This window comes from Euleptes europaea, chromosome 4 (assembly GCF_029931775.1).
Source record: "Euleptes europaea isolate rEulEur1 chromosome 4, rEulEur1.hap1, whole genome shotgun sequence".
Lineage (NCBI taxonomy): Eukaryota > Metazoa > Chordata > Lepidosauria > Squamata > Sphaerodactylidae > Euleptes > Euleptes europaea.
This window is the reverse complement of record NC_079315.1, coordinates 5,904,536-5,926,636: the sequence shown is the minus strand read 5'-3', so window position 1 is coordinate 5,926,636 and position 22,101 is coordinate 5,904,536. Positions and strand designations below refer to the sequence as shown.

General features: G+C 44.6%; 1 protein-coding gene across 1 annotated transcript; it reads left to right on the top strand.

The window, feature by feature from the left end:
- Nucleotides 1-1,935: 1,935 nt before the first annotated feature.
- On the top strand, nt 1,936-2,880 carry LOC130476718 (olfactory receptor 10R2-like). Its single transcript, XM_056848692.1, has one exon. It carries the CDS (start codon nt 1,936-1,938, stop codon nt 2,878-2,880), a length of 945 nt encoding a protein of 314 aa, XP_056704670.1.
- The last annotated feature ends 19,221 nt before the right edge of the window (nt 2,881-22,101 follow it).

Below are 22,101 nucleotides of genomic sequence, written 5' to 3'. Positions count from 1 at the left end.
AGAGAAGTTGCATGTGGAGGAAGAATCATATGCTGTTCCTCTGGATATTTGTGGTTCTTTCTTAAGATGCATAATCAGAACCACTGTGCAGAGAAAATAACATGTCTACTACACAAATTAGAAACAAATGAAGGAAGACAATGTACACGGTTGTAGTTATTCCTTTCCTGTCCTTGGATTTCTAACTGAGTGTTGTTGTTTTTTAATTAGCCAATTGTTGCTATTTTTTGACATCTTAAATATTCTTAGGATTTTGTAGTGATTTAGTTTGGGTATGGATAACAATTGCCACATCTGTAAAAACCGTTCTAATTTGCCAGGCAATGGCAGTTGTTTCTGGGCAAATACCATCCTCGCAAGTCAGAGCATATACCTATACCTCTCTGAGATGAGTAGTTATGATATCAACACAATTTAAGAGATACATTTCAGGTTTCAAATTAGGACCAATCCCCCTATCTCAAAAATCATTGGTACCTTAAACTGAAGATAACTCAAATTTGATACACGCAGAAAAGTTGAATGTGGCGGAAGATAGATGTGCTGTTACTCTGAGTGTTAATTCTATATACACAGTGGGTAGCCGTGTTAGTCTGTTTGCAGTAATCAAAAAGGGCAAGAGTCCAGTAGCACCTTAAAGACTAACAAAAATATTTTCTGGTAGGGTATGAGCTTTCGTGAGCCACAGCTCACTTCTTCAGATCTGAAGAAGTGAGCTGTGGCTCACGAAAGCTCATACCCTACCAGAAAATATTTTTGTTAGTCTTTAAGGTGCTACTGGACTCTTGTCCTTTTTGAATTCTATATACAGATCTTTATCCCATAATAAAGTCAGGCCTATTATAGAGCATGTTTTAGACAGCATGTTTTAGATCCACCTCTACTGGATCCACTCAAGCATTTTCTGCTGGATTTGTTGAACCTAGTTATGTATGAAAACTATTTTTCAGTTCAAATGGACAGCTCCTTGGCACCAAGTGTAGCAAATTTATACATGACTAAATTAGAGACCACCGGGACCTGGATAACCCCGGCTAACCTGATCTTGTGAGATATCAGAGGCTAAACAGGGTCTGCCCTGGCTAGTATTCAGATGGGAGACCTCCAAGGAATACCAGGGTCCTGACGGGAAGTTAGGCAATGGCAAAGCACTTCTGGCCTTGAAAACGTTCTGGGGTCACCATAAATCAGTTGCGACTTGACGGCCCTTTCCACCACCAAATTAGGGACCAATCCCTTATTACATACCAATTAAAAAACTATTTTTGTGATATTTTAAATATTATTGTCAATATACACTGATGACATTTTTATAATGTTGTCATCCAAACTCAAGAGTTTGTCAATTGGGTGAATTCCAGAAATCCACACATTCAGTGGAGTCATTGTTATGACTTCAAAAAATATTCCATTTGGGATGTCCTGGGGTATAAAAATAATCTCAGGATATAAGTGAAGGGGTCTTTAGACCCCTGGACAGGGATTTATACTTACGTTAGAACCGTTATTAGCCAAAACATCTTAAAAGAGAATTTATCTTGCAGTCAGTTTTTATGACTGCAAAGAAATTGTATTATTGTTCGAGGAATGGTTGCCAAATAATTTTGTCTAAAGCACTAGTTCTCAATCTGCTTCCATCCAGCATGAGGTCTACATCTCAGGAATGCTCACGGCTTACTCTTTCCTAGACAGTGGCAATTCAAGTTGGCAACCAACTGTCAACCACAAGGTCTACCAGGCGAGGGACTTGCCCCTTTACCTGAAACATGGGGCTGGTGCCACATTTGGCAACACTATGCTGAAGAACACGGGTAGTGTGTCAAAGAGCCACATGTGGCTTGTAAACTACTGAGTATCATTGGTATGAAGTCCCAGTTTACTGTCTCTGATAGAAATTGGTAAGACTGTAATGGTTTCTTTGCAGATGCTACAGCAATGAAACGAGACAATCAAAGTAGGGTGACGGAATTCATCTTGATTGGATTTTCCAATTTCCCAGATCTGCAGGCCCCACTGTTTGCGGCTTGCTCCATCATATACATGGCCACTTTGGCGGGAAACGTCATCATCATTGCTACGATAATGCGCAACTCCACCCTCCACATCCCCATGTACTTCTTTCTCGCCATGCTCTCCAGCTCAGAAACCTGCTACACTCTCACCATCATCCCCAATATGCTTGTCAATCTTCTAAGCAAAAAGGCAACTATTTCGTTCACTGGTTGTGCTATTCAGATGTTTGCATTCCTGGGTTTCGCGTGTACAAATGCTCTGCTTCTCACAGTGATGGGGTACGACCGGTATGTCTCCATATGTAAAGCTTTACATTACCCGGTTCTGATGAATCAGAGATGTTGTACCAAACTGGTTGTCTTTTCAGCAATGGGTGGTTTTTTAATTTCCGCAATCTGTTCATTTTCTGTGTTCACCTTGCCATACTGTGGGCCTAATAAAGTCGATCTTTTCTTTTGCAACATAGCACCTTTGCTTAAGCTGGCCTGTGCCCAAAGTTATATAGGGGATACTTTCATTTTTCTTTGTTCTGTTTTGGTCGTAGCTTTCTGTTTCCTTCTAATCCTTCTCTCATATATTTTAATCTTAAACACAATCCTGAAAATCCCCACCGCGGAGGGGAAGCGCAAGGCTTTTTCGACTTGCGCCTCCCATCTCATTGTGGTGGTTGTGCACTTTGGGTGTGCTTCCATTATTTACCTGAGGCCCCAATCCAGGTACTCTTTGAAGGGGGACATTTTTATCTCCGTCACATACACACTGGTGACCCCATTGCTGAATCCTTTTGTTTACAGCCTGAGGAACAAGGATGTCCAAATGGCACTCAAGAAATCCCTGGGCAGAAGCATGTGCAGCCGGAAGATGTGAGAAGCATTTTTGAAGGAGAAAACAGTCTTGTCATAAATCTGACTTCCTGGGGAAACAACAAACTATTACCTTGAAAAAGTTGTATAGTGCCCACCTCTTAGCATTTGTTACTATATGGAGCAAGAATATTTCTATCACGGGTGTAGGCACTTGTGAATATTGATCTATGAGTTATTAAAAATGTGTTCTGGAAGAAGCACCATTTTGGTTTTAAAGACCACTTCTGATGTTCTGTTTGGCTGGAACAGGTGAACAAATCAGATTGAGCAGCAGTATCTCAACTGAAATTATAACCACAAAGTCCTAAGGACTGTCAGTAAACTGATGGCTGATCCGTGTCAACACGCAGGTCTCTGCAAGTATGCACCTGTTGGCATGAAGAACTGCCTGGGATGGCCGAACGAAGAAGGATGAAATGGGAAGCTGAAGGAAAAGCTGTGTGTGGCAGAAGCTTGAACATAAAATGGACAGGGAGAAAGACAGGGCTGAGGATAAACAGAATAAAAGCCTGAAGAAATAGGACTGTGGCTAGGAGGGAACTTTTGGAGGACGCCCCTGAGTCCCCATCCCCTGAAGACATACGAAGCAGGCTAAATTCTGCCAGGGGTAAATTCGGTGCCATTATAGGGAATGTTACACCTGATAAAATCCCTTTTCTATTCAGCTCTGCCAGGTCTCTGTTCGGTTCTGGGTCCGGGAACCTAAGAGGGAGTCAGGCCTAGGAGGCAACGGAGAAAAGATGTATTGGACTAACTGATCTGAAGGAACTTGTGAAATCCAGTTTTGTGGGGGGATATGACAGAAACCCCAGCATACCATGCTATCTTCCTTGGCTTGTGCTGAGGAGGCTTCCCCTATGGGACAAAGAAAACATGATTGCTTCCATACTGGCTGTTTGTCTGGAAGCACCACTGTTTGTTCACTGGGTTCTCATGGAGACAATGTTTGCGCCAAAACTTTGCAAATCCATTCACTTCTGTGTAGCTCTCCCACATTTCTTTCTTTCTTTATTTTGGAGCTTTTGGGTAGCAACATCGTTGACTTTTTTCACAGCATATTATGTAATCCCTACTATGTGTTTTTAAATATATTCCCAATACATAGCTAGGTGTACTGTATTAAATTCAGTCCAGGAGCATGCGTTATCTGAATTGGGGACACTGACTGAAAGCGGTCGGAGTCCTCCTCCTGCTAAGGGGTGTCACGAAGGCACAGGGGCCAAAGACTGGCGTAAGACCAAGACACTGCCCCCCCACAACATGGATGCCTCTCAGATAGGGTTGCCAACCTCCGGGTACTAGCTGGAGATCTCCTGCTATTACAACTGATCTCCTGCTATTACATCAGTTCCCCTGGAGAAAATGGCCGCTTTGGCAATTGGACTCTATGGCATTGAAGTCCCTCCCTTCCCCGCCCTCCTCAGGCTCCGCCCCAAAAACCTCCCACCAATGGTGAAGAGGGACCTGGCAACCCTACTCTCAGAGGGTTTTCGGATCCATCTTGTGTGTCAAGCTTGGGCAGGAAGGCGGTTGGCAGCTGAACTTTCCCCCTGGCCCTAGGGTGTGCCCGATTGGAAAATGGCGCTAGCTAATCTCCTCTGCAAGCATGTCCAGGGCTGCACGAGGAAATACCTGGGATGGCTGAATTAAGAAGGACTCATTGGGAGGCTGGAGTGAAATCTGTGTGTGGTGGAAGCTTGGAGTTGAAGAAAGAATGGACCGGAAGAAAGGCAGGGAATGTCACACCTGATAAAGTCCCTTTTCTGACAGGTCCCTGTCAGGTTCTGGATCCGGGAACCTAAGAGGGGGTGAGGCCTAGAAGGCAACGGAGGAGAAGAGATGTGTTGGACTAACAGATCTGAAGGAACTTGTGAAATCCAGTTGGGGGGATAGGACATAAAACATGGGACAACGTGCCAGTGTGGTGTAGTGGTTAAGAGTGGTGGACTCAAATCTGGAGAACTGGGTTTGATTCCCCACTCCTCCACATGAGCAGCAGACTCTAAGATGGTGAACCGGGTTGGTTTCCCCACTCTTACACATTAATCCTGCTGGCTGATCTTGGGCTAACCACAGTTTTCTCTGCCCCACCTAGGGTTGCCAGGTCCCTCTTCGCCACTGGTGGGAGGTTTTGGGGGTGGAGCCTGAGGAGGGCGGGGTTAGGGGAGGGGAGGGACTTCAATGCCATAGACTCCAATTGCCAAAGCAGCCATTTTCTCCAGGGGAACTGATCTCTATCAGCTGGGGATCAGTTGTAATAGCAGGAGATCTCCAGCTAGTACCTGGAGGCTGACAACCCTGACCCCACCTACTTCACAAGGTGTCTGTTGTACAGAGAGGAAGGGAAAGAGTTTGTACTCTGCTTTGAGACTCCTTAAAGGCAGAGAAAAGTGGGTTATAAAAACTAACTGTTGTGCTTCCTTGGCTTGCGTTGAAGAGCCTTCCTCTATGGGACAAGGAAATGTGGTTGCTTCCATACTAGCTGTGTGTACATTAAATTCAGACCAAGAACAGAAGTTAATTGAATAGGGGCAACTGACTGTAAGCCGTCAGACCCCCTCCTCCCACTAAAGGGGTGTTACGAAGGCATGGGGGCCAAAGACTGGCATAAGAGCAAGACACTGCTCCCCACAACATAGATGCCTCTCAGATAGGGTTGCCAACCTTTGGGTACTAGCTGGAGATCTCCTGCTATTACAACTGATCTCCAGCCGATAGAGGTCAGTTCCCCTGGAGAAAATGGCCACTTTGGCCATTGGACTCTATGGCATTGAAGTCCCTCCCCTCCCCAAACCCCACCTTCCTCAGGCTCTGCCCCAAAAACCTCCCACTGGTGGCGAAGAGGGACCTGGCAACCCTATTGTCAGAGAGTTTTGGGACCCTTCTTGTGTGTTAAGCCTGGGCCGGAAGGCGGTTGGCAGATGAACAATTCCACTGGCCCTAAGGTATGCTTGGCTGGATAATGGGGCTTTAATCAGTGCTCCGAGCAGACCATTACTTGCCCTATCTGCTCCCATCCCAGCAATCAATCAGTATTCGGGAGAATAGCCCAGGCATTCCCTTGGGTCCCAATGACTCATCAGGTCTGTCCTACTCTTTTGTAGGAACCCTGGCAAAGCAATCAATTCTTTGTCGAAGGCTTTCCTGCAAGCTTACCTCATACTGCCTCAGGACCCATTTTGGATTACAAATATGGGTCCTTTGGCCATTCATAGTGTGTGTGTGTTCTGGATCCATGCATGCACCCCCATTGTGTGTGGGCTCTTCCTTTGCTCCTGGGAACGCTGGTCGTTTTCCTCTTCAGAGCTGCTTTCTCTGGATGCCCCTTCAAGACTGGTAACTATCGCCCACCCCTAAACCCTATCCAACTTCCACCCTTTTCCTCTTAATTAGCTCTTATACGATTCATATGTGTATGTTCATTGCTTGAAAATATATTTCTTGTTTTTATTTTATTCTACAATAAAACCCATTTTAATTATACAACCACCTGCTTATTTGAGAGTTTCTTCAAGGACTATCCTGATACATAGGTTATCAATCCCAGTTACCCCCTCTCGCTCTGTTTCTCCAGCTAATTCATAGAATTATAGAGTTGGAAGGGACCATCAGGGTCATCTAGTCCAACCCCCTGCACAGTGCAGGGAATTCACAACTACCTCCACACCCCCAGTGACCCCTACTCCATGCCCAGAAGTTGGCCAAGCTGCCCTCCCTCTCATGATCTGCCTCAGGTCATATAATCAGCATTCCTGACAGATGGCCATCTAGCCTCTGCTTCAAAACTTAAGAACATAAGAAAGGCCCTGCTGGATCAGACCAAGGCCCATCAAGTCCAGCAATCTGCTCACACAGTGGCCAACCAGGTGCCTCTAGGAAGCCACAAACAAGACAACTGCAGCACACCATCCTGCCTGTGTTCCACCGCACCCAAAATAATAGGCATGCTCCTCTGATACTAGAGAGAATAGGTATGCAGTATGACCAGTATCCATTCTAACTAATAGCCATGAATACCCCTTTCCTCCATGAACCTGTCCACTCCCCTCTTAAAGCCCTCCAAGCTGGCAGCCATCACCACATCCTGGGGCAGGGAGTTCCACAATTTAACTATGCGTTGTGTGAATAAATACTTCCTTTTATCAGTTCTGAATCTCTCGCCCTCCGGCTTCAGCACATGACCCCGTGTTCTAGTATTATGGGAGAGGGAGAAAAACTTCTCCCTGTCCACTCTCTCCAAACCATGCATAATTTTATAGACCTCTATCATGTCTCCCCTTAGCCGCCTTCTTTCCAAGCTAAACAGCCCTAAGCGTCCTCACCGCTCCTCATAGGAGAGTTGCTCTAGTCCCCTAAACATTTTGGTTGCTCTTTTCTGCACCTTCTCAAGCTCTGTAATATCTTTTTTTAGGTGTGGTGACCAGAACTGTACACAGTATTCCAAGTGTGGTCTCACCATAGATTTGTACAAGGGCAGTATGATATCAGCAGTTTTATTCTCTTTTCCTCTTCTAATTATGGCCAGCATGGAATTTGCCTTTTTTACAGCAGCCGCACACTGGGTTGACATCTTCATTGAGCTATCCACTACCACCCCAAGATCCCTTTCTTGGTCTGTCGCTGCCAGCACAGATCCCATCAGTGAATATGTGAAGTTGGGATTTTTTGTCCCAATATGCATCACTTTACATTTATTCACGTTGAATCTCATTTGCCATTTTAATGCCCATTCTTCCAATATGTAGAGATCCTTCTGGCGCTCTTCACAGTCCGATTTTGTTTTAACCACCCTAAATAATTTGGTGTCATCTGCAAACTTGGCTACTTCACTGTTTAACCCCAACTCCAGGTCATTGATGAACAGGTTGAAAAGCACCGGTCCCAACACAGATCCCTGAGGCACCCCACTGCTCACATCCCGCCATTGTGAGAACTGACCATTGATTCCTACTCTCTGCTTCCTATTTTTCAGCCAGCTCTCAATCCATAAGAGGACTTGTCCTCTTATCCCGTGACTATGAAGTTTGCTTAGCAGTCTTTGGTGGGGGACTTTGTCAAAAGCCTTTTGGAAATCCAAATACACAATGTCCACAGGGTCATTCCTGTCCACATGCTTACTGATGCTTTCAAAAAACTCTAATAGGTTAGTGAGACAGGACCTACCCTTACAGAAGCCATGTTGGGTTTTGCCCAGCAGACCTTGCCCTTCTATATGCTTGACAATTCTATCTTTAATAATGCTTTCCACCAATTTACTCGGGACAGACGTTAAGCTAACTTGCCTGTAATTTCCTGGGAAGGAGAGCTCACCACCTCCCGAGGAAGCCTGTTCCACTGAGGAACCGCTCTAACTGTTAGAAAAGTCTTCCTAATGTCTAGACCAGTGGTTCCCAACCCTTTTTTGGCCATGCCCCATCTAAGCATCTCTAAAATCCTGATGCCCGCCCCCCGGTGACATTGTCACCAGCTGACCGCAGTGTACATTCTGATTTTAATTTTAAAAATGTGTATGTCACAATATATATTTATATACTGAATATGAGGCCCCTAAAACCATAAGAAATGAAAAAAATTCAGTTAATAACTCATTCTCGAATTGCCCCCCTTAAAAATCAAATTGCCCCCCTGTGGGGCGTGTGCCCCCCATTGGGAACCACTGGCCTAGACGGAAACTCTTTTGATTTAATTTCAACCCGATGGTTCTGGTGCGACCTTCTGGGGCAACAGAAAGCAACTCTTCTTAAGTTCATTTACATGAAACCTGTTACAAAGCTTTATTACTGCGCTTGAGGGTTCTTCGTGTTGTAAGGGACGAGGATAAGAGCAGAATCAGAGAGAATTTGCTCTGGCTCCGCTCATCATTTGCTGCCCTTTGCCTTACCAGTCCCACCGGGTACCAGCTGCCAATGTGAGACCCGGTATAGAGGGAACAAGACTGAAGGGATATGGTTCCTATGACTCACTCCAATCAGCGGTCTGGACACAACGTTCAGTACCATCTGTGGCATCTGAACAGTCATCAAGGGGAGCCCCCTCTCCATACAGTCCATTGCACTAGCCAAGTCTTGATGTTACCAGGGATATTATATGATCCTGGGGGTGAGATTTCTCAAACGTATCCCTGATTCCTCAAGGAATTTATTACTCATGCAAGCTCTCGTTGACAGGGATGGCTAATTAGTTTTAAATAATGAAATACCAATGAGATAATATCTTATGGGATTTAGAAATTTGTTTACATTGTTTCTTTCTTTATATAATCCATATAAAAATGAGGATATTGTGGGAAATTGCTGCCCTGTGGAATGGAATCCGACAGTTTACCTCCACGTAAGCATGCTAGTCCTTCTTGGCTCATAAAGGTAGTCCGGTTTCAATAGTGTTTTATGTGAATCTCAAGCGAAAAGGCAATCTGTGTGCTTTGTAGATGGAAGCTCAAAGCTCAGTGGATGAATACCTGCTTTGTATACAAAAGGTTCCCGCTTCCATTCCTGGCACCATCACTTTCTGTGCCAATAATATCCTCGCAGAGGTCAGACTATATAGCCCTACCTCTCTGAGATCAGTAATTACAATACCAACACAATTTTAAGAGATCAGTCTCAGGTTTCAAATTAAAGGCCAATCCCCATATCTCAAAAAAATGATCAATATCTTAAACTCAAATTTTATAAACATAGGGAAGATGCATGTGGAGGAAAATAGGTATGCTATTACTCTGGGTGCTTATTTTTTATACAGATCTATACCCCATAACGAGGAGCCCCGTGGCGCAGAGTGTTAAGCTGCAGTACTGCAGTCAAAAGCTGTGCTCACGACCTGAGTTCGATCCCGATGGAAGCCGGTTTCAGGTCGCCGGCTCAAGGTTGACTTAGCCTTCCATCCTTCCGAGGTTGGTGAAATGAGTACCCAGCTTGCTGGGGGTAAAGGGAAGACTGGGGAAGGCACTGGCAAACAACCCCGCAAACAAAGTCTGCCTTGGAAATGTCAGGATGTGACATCACCCCTTGGGTCAGGAATGACCCGGTGCTTGCACAGGGGACCTTTACCTTTACCTTATACCCCATAATGAAGTTAGGCCTATTATAGATCATGTTGTAGAAGGCACACATGTTTTAAATGGCACACTCAAGCATTTTTCTGCTGGCTTTGTTGGATCTGGTTCTGTGTAAAATAAATTTTTGCTTTGACAAAGAGATTCTATTTTCAGATCAAATGGACAGTTCCTTGGCACAAAGTGTAGCAAATTCAAACATAACATGACTGAATTAGAGACAAATCCCTTATTAAAGGTAAAGATCCCCTGTGCAAGCACCGGGTCATTCCTGATCCATGGGGTGACGCCACATCTCGACGTTTCCTAGGCAGACTTTGTTTATGGGGTGGTTTGCCAGTGCCTTCCCCAGTCATCTTCCCTTTACCCCCAGCAAGCTGGGTACTCATTTCACCGACCTCGGAAGGATGGAAGGCAGAGTCAACCTTGAGCCGGCTACCTGAAACCAACTTCCGTTGGGATCAAACTCAGGTCGTGAGCAGAGCTTGGACTGCAGTACTGCAGCTTATCACTCTGCGCCACAGGGCTCCTACATTTGGATTTGGTTCTGTATAAAATGGGAATTTGTTGGATCTGATTCTGTATAAAATATTTTTTTTTGCGTTGACAAAGATTCTGTTTTCAGATCAAATGGACAGCTCCTTGGCACCAAGTGTAGCAAATCCATACATAACATGACTGAATTAGAGACAAATCCCTTATTAAATCCCAACAAAAACTAGTTTTTCCTATGTTTTAAATATTATAGTCAATACATATGGATGAAATCTTTATAATGTTTTCATCCAGACATAGAGTTTGACAACTGGGTGAATTCCAGAAGTTCACATATTCAGTGGGGTTGTGGTTATGACTAAGAATATTCCATTTTGGGATATCCTGGGGTATAAAAACAATTCCAGGATACAAGGGAAGGGGTCTGTATACCCCAGGACAGGAATTAATAATTACATTAGAACTCTTATTAGCCAAAACATCTTAACAGAAAATTTACCTTGCAGTCAGTTTTTATGTCTCCAAAGAAATTGTACTGCTGGAAAAAGTGTTGCCAAATAATTTTGTATAAAGCAGTGGTTCTCAGGCTTCAACTCATGGAGAGTTATTTAGCATTTAGCATTTAGGTAAAGGTAGTCCCCTGTGCAAGCATTACTGACCCATGGGGTGATGCCACATCCCGACGTTTCCTAGGCAGACTATGTTTACGGGGTGGTTTGCCACTGCCTTCCCCAGTCATCTACACTTTACCCCCAGCAAGCTGGGCCCTCATTTTACCGACCTCGGAAGGATGGAAGGCTGAGTCAACCTTGAGCTGGCTACCTGAAACTGGCTTCCATCGGGATCGAACTCAGGTCATGAGCAGAGCTTTTGCCTGCATTGCTGCAGCTTACCCCTCTGCGCCACGGGGCTCCTTCTCTAGCAATTACCGTCAACCAAAAGAGCCACATTTGCTATACCTCAGGAATGCTCACAGCTTACTCGTTCCTAGACCGTGGATGTTCAAGTTGGTAACCAACGGCCAACCACAAGCTCTACCAGGCAACAGACTTGCCCCTTTACTTGAAACATGGGACTGGTGCCACATTTGGTATCACTACTCTGAAGAGCCACCAGTAGTATGCCAAAGAGCCATAGGTGGATTGCAAGCCACTGAATATCACTGATATAAAGTCTCAATTGATTGGCTCTGTTAGAAATTTGTGTGTAATGGCTTCTTTGCAGATGCCAAACCGAAAAGGCTGAGCTAGAAAATACTAAAATTACAAATCTGACCTAACACACATCCTTAGAAGCTTGGCATGAAATACAAGGTGGGACATGGGAGCCAATGTTCCTATGTATAAGGAATACATAATTTTACAAGAAGCATAATACTAGAAGGGCTTGTATGTATTTTCTACCGTGCATTATGATATTATATTGTTAGGATGTGTACTAGACTACAATTCTATGTCTGACCACTGAGGAAGGCCTTTTTGAGGCCGAAACGCGTTTGGTCCTTATTAGGTCCTAGTTTGGTCACTGTACTATTTTACTGAGAACCAGCATGGTGTGGTGGTTAAGAGCGGTGGTTTGGAGTGGTGGATTCTGATCTGGAGAACCGGGTTTGATTCCCCACTCCTCCACATGAGCGGTGGAGGCTAATCTGGTGAGCTGGATTTGTTTCCCCACTCCTAAACACGAGCCAGCTGGGTGAGCTTGGACTAGTCACACTCTCTCAGCTCCACCCACCTTACAGGGTGTCTGTTGTGGGGAGGGGAAGGGAAGGTGATTGTAAGCCAGTTTAAGTCTCTCTTAAGTGGTAGAGAAAGTCGACATATAAAAACCAACTCTTCTTCTTCTACATCAACTGTATGAGTTTCATGTATTTATTGACTATGAATGACTCGCATATGATATAGGCCTTATGTTTTTAACTTCACCATATTAAAATTTATATATTTGTAATCCTAGTATTTTTTAGCTCAACCTTTTCATTGGTTCTCGTAGGTTATCCGGGCTGTGTAACCGTGGTCTTGGTATTTTCTTTCCTGACGTTTCGCCAGCAGCTGTGGCCGGCATCTTCAGAGGAGTAACACTGAAGGACAGTCCTCTGAAGATGCCGGCCACAGCTGGCACACTGAAGGACATCCTCTGAAGATGCCGGCCACAGCTGCTGGCGAAACATCAGGAAAGAAAATACCAAGACCACGGTTACACAGCCCGGATAACCTACGAGAACCAATGAACTCTGACCGTGAAAGCCTTCGACAATATTTTCAACCTTTTCAGTTTGGATTCAACATTTTGGTTGAGTTTAATTCCCCCCCTTTTGGTTGTTGTTCCTTCTTTGCAGATGCTAAGTCAATGAAACAAGACAATCAAAGCATGGTGACGGAATTCATCTTGATTGGATTTTCCAGTTTGCTAAACCTGCAGGTCCCACTGTTTGTGGTATTCTCCGTCATGTACTTGGCTATTTTGGCTGGAAATATCATCATCATTTCTACAATAAAGCGCGACTCCACCCTCCACACCCCCATGTACTTCTTCCTCGCCATGCTCTCCAGTTCAGAAACCTGCTACACTTTCACCATCATCCCCAATATGCTTGTCAATCTTCTCAGAGAAAAGGCAACTATTTCATTCATTGGCTGTGCAATTCAAATGTATATGTTTCTGGGCTTTGCATGTACAAACTGTCTGCTTCTTACAGTGATGGGATATGACCGATATGTGTCCATATGTAAACCTTTACGTTATCCAGTTCTGATGAATCAGAGACTCTGTACCAAACTGGTTGTCTTTTCAGCAATAGGTGGTTTCTTAATATCGGCAATCTATTCATTTTGCGTGTTTACCTTGCCGTACTGTGGGCCTAATAAAATCAATCTTTTCTTTTGCGATATAGGGCCTCTACTTAAGCTGGCCTGTGCCCGAAATTATATAGGGGAATTTTTCATTTTTCTGTTTTGTGTTTTGGTAGTGGTTTTCTCGTTCCTTCTGATCCTTCTCTCATATATTTTAATCTTAAACACAATCCTGAAAATCCCCACTGCGGAGGGGAAGCGCAAGGCTTTTTCGACTTGCGCCTCCCACCTTATTGTGGTTGTTGTGCACTTTGGATGCGCTTCCATTATTTACCTGAGGCCCCAATCCAGACAAACTTTAAAGGAGGACATTTTTATCTCTGTCACATACACACTAGTGACCCCGTTGCTGAATCCTGTCGTTTACAGCCTGAGGAACAAGGATGTCCAAATAGCTCTCAGAAAATCCCTGGGCAGAAGCACGTGCAGCCGAATGATGTGAGAAGCATTTTTGGAGGATGAAAGAGTCTTGTCATAAATCTGACTTCCTGGGGAAACAACAATTTAACACCTTGAAAAAGATGCCTAGGGCCCACCACTTAGCATTTGTTACTCTACAGAGCACGGATATTTTTGACACAGATGTAGGCATTTCTGAATATCGATCTATGTTATTAAAAAGGTGTTCTGGGAGAAGCAACAATTCACTTTTAAATGGCACTTCTGATTTTCTGCTTAGTTGTAACAGGCAAACAGATTGGACCGAGCAAGCAGTATCTCAACTGAAATTATAACCTCTAAGTCCTAAGGACAAAGAGGTTTCAAAAATTCCTGTCGGTAAACAGAGATGGCTGATCCCTGAGAACAAGCAGGCCTCTGCATGTCCAGGGCTACATGAAGAACTGCTTGGTATGGCTGAATGCAGAAGGGTGAACTGGGAAACTGGAGGTAATGCTGTGTGTGGTGGAAGCTTGAAGCGGAAGAAAGAATGGGCTAGGAGAAAGGAAGGGCTGAGGATGAACCAAATAAAAGCCGGAAGAAACAGGACTGTGGCTAGGAGGGGAACGTCTGGCGGAGAAGGAAGCCCCTGAGCCCCAGTCCTCTGGAGACATACAAAGAAGGTTAAATTCTGTCACGTGTAAATTCAGTACCATTATTGGGAAATTCACACTTGATTTAAAAAAAAGTCTCTTTTCTATGCAGCTCTGGCAGGTCTCTTTCTGGTACTGGATCCGGGAGCCTGAGAGGGGGTCAGGCCTAGGAGTGAATGGAAGAGATGTGTTGGACTAACTCAGGGGTGTCTAACATAAGGCCCGTTGGCTGGATCCAGCCCCTTGAGAGCTCTTATCTGGCTCCCAAGGCAGCTATCACCATCCCCACTCCTGACCTGGGCTGGCAAGACATGGCCCAGCCCAACCAAGTGACATTTAAGACTGGTAGCTATCGTCCATCCCTATACACTATCCAACATCACCCTTTCCTCTGAATTAGCTCTTATATGATTCATGTGTGTGCATTCATTGCTTGAAAGTATATTTCTTGTTTTTATTTTATTCTGTAATAAAACCCATTTTAATTCTACAACCTCCTGCTCATTTGAGAGTGTCCTCCAGGACTATCCTGGTACAAATTGGTTATCGATCCCGGTTACCCCCTCTCGCTCTGTCTCCCCAGCTAATTTCCCCCATCTTAAGCTGAGACTGCCTACTTTGGGTACCACTGACCTGTTATCTTTTACTTCAGAAGAGTATCCGTGTACCAAAATATGAGTCTCAGGTGGGAACCCATGTTAACCTATATTCGTAGGAAAAAAATTGAGTCCAGTGGCACCTTAAAAAAACCAACATATTTTTCTAGCGTATTAGTATTCATGAGGAAAAACTCCCAACAAAATGAGCTTTGACCCTAGCAAATTTTGTTGGTCTTTAAGGTGTGACAGGACTCAAATTTTGCACTACGTGCCAGAAGTAGGCTGCTGCCCTCTAAGTGGCAAAGGAATCTTGTTTACACAAAGAACTGGTATGGCCTGAAACCTAACAAATAAAAGCTAATTGACCTAAGCTATTTAGAGAGCCAGCGTGGTGTAGTTCTTAAGAATGGTGGTTTGGAGCAGCGGAGTCTGATCTGGAGAACCGGGTTTGATTCCCCACTCCTCCACATGAGCGGCGGAGGCTAATCCGGTGAACTGGATTTGTTTCCCCACTTCTTTACACGAAGCCAGCTGGGTGACATTGGGCTAGTCACAGCTCTCTCAGCCCCACCTACCTCACAGGGTGTCTGTTGTGGGGAAGGGAAGGTGATTGTAAGCCGGTTTGATTCTTCCTTAAGTGGTAGAGAAATCCGGCATATAAAAACCAACTCTTCTTCTTCTTCTTCTTCTGCTATTTATAACAAAAACAAACCTTTAGTGCAAGGGTATCAAACATAAGGCCTGGGGGCCGCATTCGGCCCCTTGAGAACTCTTATCCAGTCCGTGAGCGAGACGGGGCAGCCCCTTCCCCCAACCAGACCCAATCTGGACTGGCGAAGCATGGCCCAGTCCTACCAAGTGACCTGTCTGGCTCTCGTAACAAATGAGTTCGACCCCTCTGCTTTAGTGTTTATCTCACACAGAAGAGCTCTGCAAAGCATTACTGGTGTCACAGTGCATAGGATGCTGAGATAACTGTAGACTCCAGAATGACAGGATCATCAGCGTTTGGGAGACAGGCACATACATCTTGAGATACATAGAGTCATAGAGTTGGAAGGGGCCAGAGATGCCATCTAGTCCAACCCCCTGCTCAATGCAGGATCAGCCAAGAGCATCCCTGGCAAGTGCTTGTCCAGCCTCTGCTTAAAGGCTGCCACAGAGGGGGAGCTCACCACCTCCCGGATTCCACTGTCAAACAACTTTTACAGTAAAAAATTTCCCCCCTAATATTCAGCCCTTTCTGCTCTAATTTACACCTATTATTTGCTGCCAACAGGAACCTCTCTCTGCCCTCCCCTGAGTGACAGCCCTTGAGCCCACTTAGGGGAGACTCAAACCGACTTACAATCACCTCCCCTTCACCTCCCCACAACAGACTCCCTGTGAGGTAGGTGGGGTTGAGAGAGCTCGAACAGAGCTGTGACTTGCCCAAGGTCACCCTGCTGGCTTTGTGTGGAGGAGTAGGGAAACAAATCTGGTGCCCCAGATTCGCCTCTGCCACTCATGTGGAGGAGTGGGGAATCAAACCCAGTTCTCCAGGTCATAGAATCATAGAATCATAGAGTTGAAAGGGATCACCAGGGTCATCTAGTCCAACCTCTTGCACAATGCAGGAAATTCACAATGACCTCCTCCCCACATCCCTAGTGACCAAAAGATGGCCAAGATGCCTTCAGAGTCAGAGTTTACCGCTCCAAGCTACCGCTCTTAACCATACACCATGCTAGGTTTCGTTATTCAAGTGACATCATTAGCCATTCATTTGATAGATTAACTAGAATCGGGCCAGTACAGGTCACTGAGTTTATAGGTAAGATCTTTCATTCTGGTTGGGTTCCATGCTTCTGATCCTGCTCTTGGCCCAGGTTTCCACCCTGTCCCTTGCGTCTTGACCAGTGTCAGGATTATTGACTGTGGGATTTGCTCTCGGTGGGTTATACTGCCTGGAAACCCTATTTTGGACTTTGGACTTTGAACTTGGATGGACTCAGCCTTTTATGCAAAATCTGGCATATGGAACCAATGCTTGTAAAAAGTGACTGGTTAGGCTTCTAATGTGTCCCTGCCAATGTGTGCCTTCACGGAAGACCATCAATGAACATCAGTTACAGGCAAGCGCAACAGACAAAGAAGACGAAGACGAAGAAGAGTTGGTTTTTATATGCCGACTTTCTCTAACACTTACAGAAGAATCAAACTGACCTACAATCACCTTCCCTTCCCCTCCCCACAACAAACATCCTGTGTGGCAGGTGGGGCGGAAAGAGTGTGACTTGCCCAAGGTCACCCAGCTGGCTTCATCTGTAGGAGTGGGGAAAGGAATCCAGTTCACCAGATTAGCCTCCGCCACTCATGTGGAGGAGTGGGGGATCAAACCTGGTTCTTTAGACGAGAGTCCACCACTCCAAACCACCACTCTTAACCACGATACCGTGCTGGCTCTCCAAGGTTCTCCCCTCAGAGCTGACAGAGGGGGGATGTGCCTTTATTCTGGCTCCCTATCCCTAGGTTTGCTGTCACTCCGGAATGAATCTGAATTGAGGCTAAGGTGGTTGGAAGGGGTGGTGGAGGCCACACCATTTCCCCCTTAAGAGAATCAACTTTGACAGCACACAAGCTGATTGAACCAAGGTAAGAGATTCTTGTTAAGTTCATTTACATGATACCTGTTACAAAACTTATTACTGCGCTTGAGGGTTCTTCGTGTTGTAAGGGACTAGGATGAGAGAAAAACCAGAGGGAATTTGCTCTGGCTCCGCCCATCATTCACTGCCCTTTGCCCTACCAGCCCCACCGGGTACCATCTGCTTCTGTGAGATCTAGTGTAGAGGGAAGAAGACTGAAGAGATATGGTCCCTATGATTCACCCCAGTCAGTGTTCTGGCCACAACGTTCGGTATCATTTGGGGCATCTGAACAGTCTTCAAGGAGAGCCCCCCAAACAGTCGATTGCATTAGCCTAGTCTAGATGTTACCAGGGCTTGCCCCATATGACCCTGAAGGGGACATTCCTCAAACGTTTCCCTGACTCCTCAAGGAATTTATTACTCATGCAAGCTCTCATCGGCAATAATTAGTTTTAATTGATGAAATAGCAAAGTGATAATATCTTATGGGACTTAGACATGTGTCTACATTGCTTCTTTCTTTATCCAAGCCATATAAAAAGAAGGCTATTGTGGCAAATTGCTGCCCTGTGGAATGGAATCCGACAGTTTACCTCCACGTAAGCATACTAATTTTTATAGTCCTTCTTGGCTCATAAAGGTAGTCTGGTTTCAATAGTGTTTTATGTGAATCTCAAGCGAAAAGGCACTCAATATGTTTTGTAGATGGAAGCTCAAAGCTCAGTGGCTGGATACCTGCTTTGTATGCAAAAGGTTCCCGCTTCCATTCCTGACACCATCTGTCAAAAAGCATGTAAACTAGGAGGGCTGAGAAAGACCTCCACAAATGACTTGGGAGAACTGCTGCAGAGATCTGGACCAGAGAACAGTCAGTAGATAAGTGGGCTGATTCAAAGGTAGATGAAGAGAGTTTTGTTAGGCAGATTGCTGGTGAACAGTCCAATCTTGGTGAATTATATACCCATTTGATCCTGAAGAACATGACGGTCCTTTAATATTTGAAGGGACTGGAGACATTGACGAACAGCTCATGGGGTAGACCTGGCTTCAGAGGTAAAGTCTACCACCCGTAGGGAGTAGTGGAGCCATTCTTTCCTCTGTGTGGTAGAAAGGCCACGGGCTTCCTTGACTTGGATTGTTAACCACACAGGCATCCTTTCGGACTTGGCAGTACCTTTCCTAACATGGGGGACCTGGTCCTCAGTGTGGTTTAGCAAACCATGTACCCTGGGGAGGAGCCGTGGCTCAGTGGTAGAGCATTTGCTTTGCATGCAGAACGTCCCCGGTTCAATCCCTGGCATCTCCAGTTAAAGGGAAGAGGCAAGTAGGTGATGTGGAAGACCTCTGCCTGAGAGCCTCTTCAGGTGTGAGTAGACAATACTGACTTGAATGGACCACGGTTCTGATTCCGTGTAAGGCAGCTTCATGTGTTCATGTGTTCATTCATTTTGGGACCATTTGATGGCAATCTATATCTTACTTTCAAGACACATTTTATCCAATGTAGAGAACTTGTATGTGGAGGAAGGTACATATGCTATTACGCTGGATTTGTTGTTCTTTCTTAAAATACATAATCAGAACCACTGTGCAGAGAATACAACATGTCTACCTCACAAATTAAAAAAGAAGAAGAAGGAAGACAATGCATGTAGTTGTAGTTATTTCTTTCCTTCCTTGGATTTCTAACAGCTTAAGTGTCGTGTTTTTTTTTTAATGCAGCCAATTCTTGCCAATTTTTGTCATCTAAAAATATTCTTATGATTTTGCATTGCTGTTAGGTCAGCAACTGATAACAATTCCTGCAGGTTTAAGAACCAGTCTGATTTGCCAGGCAATAGCAGTTGTTTCTGTGTGAATACAGCTCAACAAAAAACTAATTTTTCCTATGTTTTAATTATTATAGTCAATATAGATTGATGACATCTTAATAAAGTTTTCATCCAGACTTAGAGTTTGTCAACTGGGTAAATTCCAGATGTTCACACATTCAGTAGGGTTGTGGTTATGACTAAGTAATTTTGTAATCTAGAGGGAAAGGGGAAAAAACCCATCTACAATAGATAACTCTGCTTAATAGGTATATTTTATATACATTACATAATGTCTATTATAATAGATGTATTAGTTATGAAGATGGTTTGGACAAATAAATGCTTTCAGTAAAGCTAAAACAGATAAGTTTGTTGAAAAAGTGTATCTTATTTCTTTATACAATATACAATGCATATAATAATAGATATAGCTATGAAGATAGTTTGAACAAGATAATGGCTTTAGTAATAGTGAGGATGCTAAACTACAGTTATTGCTTTTTGGTATCTCTGTTATTGTGTGTGTGTGTGTGTGTTAAGTGCCGTCAAGTCGTTTTCGACTCATGGCGACCCTATGAAGCAACGTCCTCCAAAACATCCTATCCTTAACAGCCTTGCTCAGGTCTTGCAAATTGAGGGCTGTGGCTTCCTTGATAGAGTCAATCCATCTCCTGTTGGGTCTTCCTCTTTTCCTGCTGCCTTCCTCTTTTCCTAGCATGATTGTCTTTTCCCAGCCATATTATTATTACAAAATAATAAAATGTAGTTTTTAAATAAGATAGTTGGTGCAAGAGCGGTATGGATACACCCAGATTAATGTTTGTTGAATGATAGACTGGGAGATTATGTAAATCATAGAATCATAGAGTTGGAAGGTGCCCTAGAGGCCATCTAGTCCAACCTCCTGCTTAACGCAGGATCAGCCTAGAGCATCCCTGACAAGTGCATGTCCAGCCTCTGCTGAAAGACTGCTAGTGAGGGGGAGCTCACCACATCGCTAGGTAGCTGATTCCACTGTCAAAAAACTCTTACTGTGACACATTTTTCCTAACATCCAGCCGGTACCTTTCCTCCCTCAATTTAAACCCATTATTGTGAGTTGTCCTACCCTCTACTGCCCACAGGAACAGCTCCCTGCCCTCCAGAGCAGCCAGCGTGGTGTAGTGGTTAAGAGCGCTGGTTTGGAGCGGTGGAGTCTGATCTGGAGAACCGGGTTTGATTCCCCACTCCTCCGCATGAGCGGCGGAGGCTAATCTGGTGAACAGTATTTGTTTCCCCACTCCTCCACGCGAAGCCAGCTGGGTGACCTTGGCCAGTCACTCTCTCTCAGCCCCACCTACCTCCCAGGGTGTCTGTTGTGGGGAGAGGAAGGGAAGGTGATTGTAAGCAGGTTTGATTCTCCCTTAAGTGGCTGAGAAAGTCAGCATATAAAAACCAACTCCTCTTCTTCTTCTTCCTCTTCCTCTGACAGCCCTTCAAATACTTAAAGAGAACAATCATGTATTGTGAGGGTGTTGTTATTTGTATAGTGTATTGAGTGTGCTGTGTATAGTGTTCAGTGTTAAATGTAATGTTTGAAAATAAAATTTAATAATAAAAAAAATATTCCATTTTTGGATGTCCTGGGGTATAAAAAAAAACTCCAGGATACAAGGGGTCTTTAAACCCCTGGACAGGGATTTATAATTACATTAGAACTGTCATTAGCCAGAACATCTTAAAAGAGAATTTACCTTGCAGCCAGTTTTTATGCCTTGAAAGAAATTGTGTTACTGGAAAAAGTGTTGCCAAATGTGTGTGTGTTAAGTGCCGTCAAGTCGCTTCCGACTCATGGCGACCCTGTGAATGAAAATCCTCCAAAATGTCCTATCTTTGACAGCCTTGCTCAGATCTTGCAAACTGAAGGCTGTGGCTTCCTTTATTGAGTCAATCCATCTCTTGTTGGGTCTTCCTCTTTTCCTGCTGCCCTCAACGTTTCCTAGCATGACTGTCTTTTGCAATGACTCTTGTCGTCTCATGACGTGACCAAAATACGATAGCCTCAGTGTAGTCATTTTAGCTTCTAGGGTCAGTTCAGGCTTGATTGCCAAATAATTTTGTATAAAGCAGTGGTTCTCAGGCTTCAGCTCATGGAGAACCACACTAGCAGTTAGGTAAAGGTAGTCCCCTGTGCAAGCACCAGGTCATTACTGACCCATGGGCTGATCTTGACGTTTACTAGGCTAGACTATATTTACATGGTTGCCTTCCCCAGTCATCTACACTTGACCCCCAGCAAGCCGGGTCCTCATTCGACCAACCTCGGAAGGATGGAAGGCCGAGTACCCTTGAGCCGGCTACCTGAAACAGGCTTCCGTCGGGATTGAACTCAGGTCGTGAACAGAGCTTTGCCTGCGCTATTGCAGATCACCCTTCTGCGGAACAGGGCTCCTTCTCTAGCAATTACCATCAACCAAAAAAGCCACATTTGCTATACCTCAGGAATGCTCCCAGCTTACTCGTTCCTAGACCGTGGAGGTTCAAGTTGATAACCAACTGCCAACCACAAGCTCTACCAGGCAAGGGACTTGCCCCTTTACCTGAACCACGGGGCTGGTGCCACATTTGGTAACACTAATCCAAATAGCCACCAGCAGTATATCAATATCGCTTACAAGCCACTGAATATCACTGGTATAAAGTCTCAATTGACTGGCACTGTTAGAGATTTGTAAGAGAGTTATCTTTTCTTTGCAGATGCTATGTCA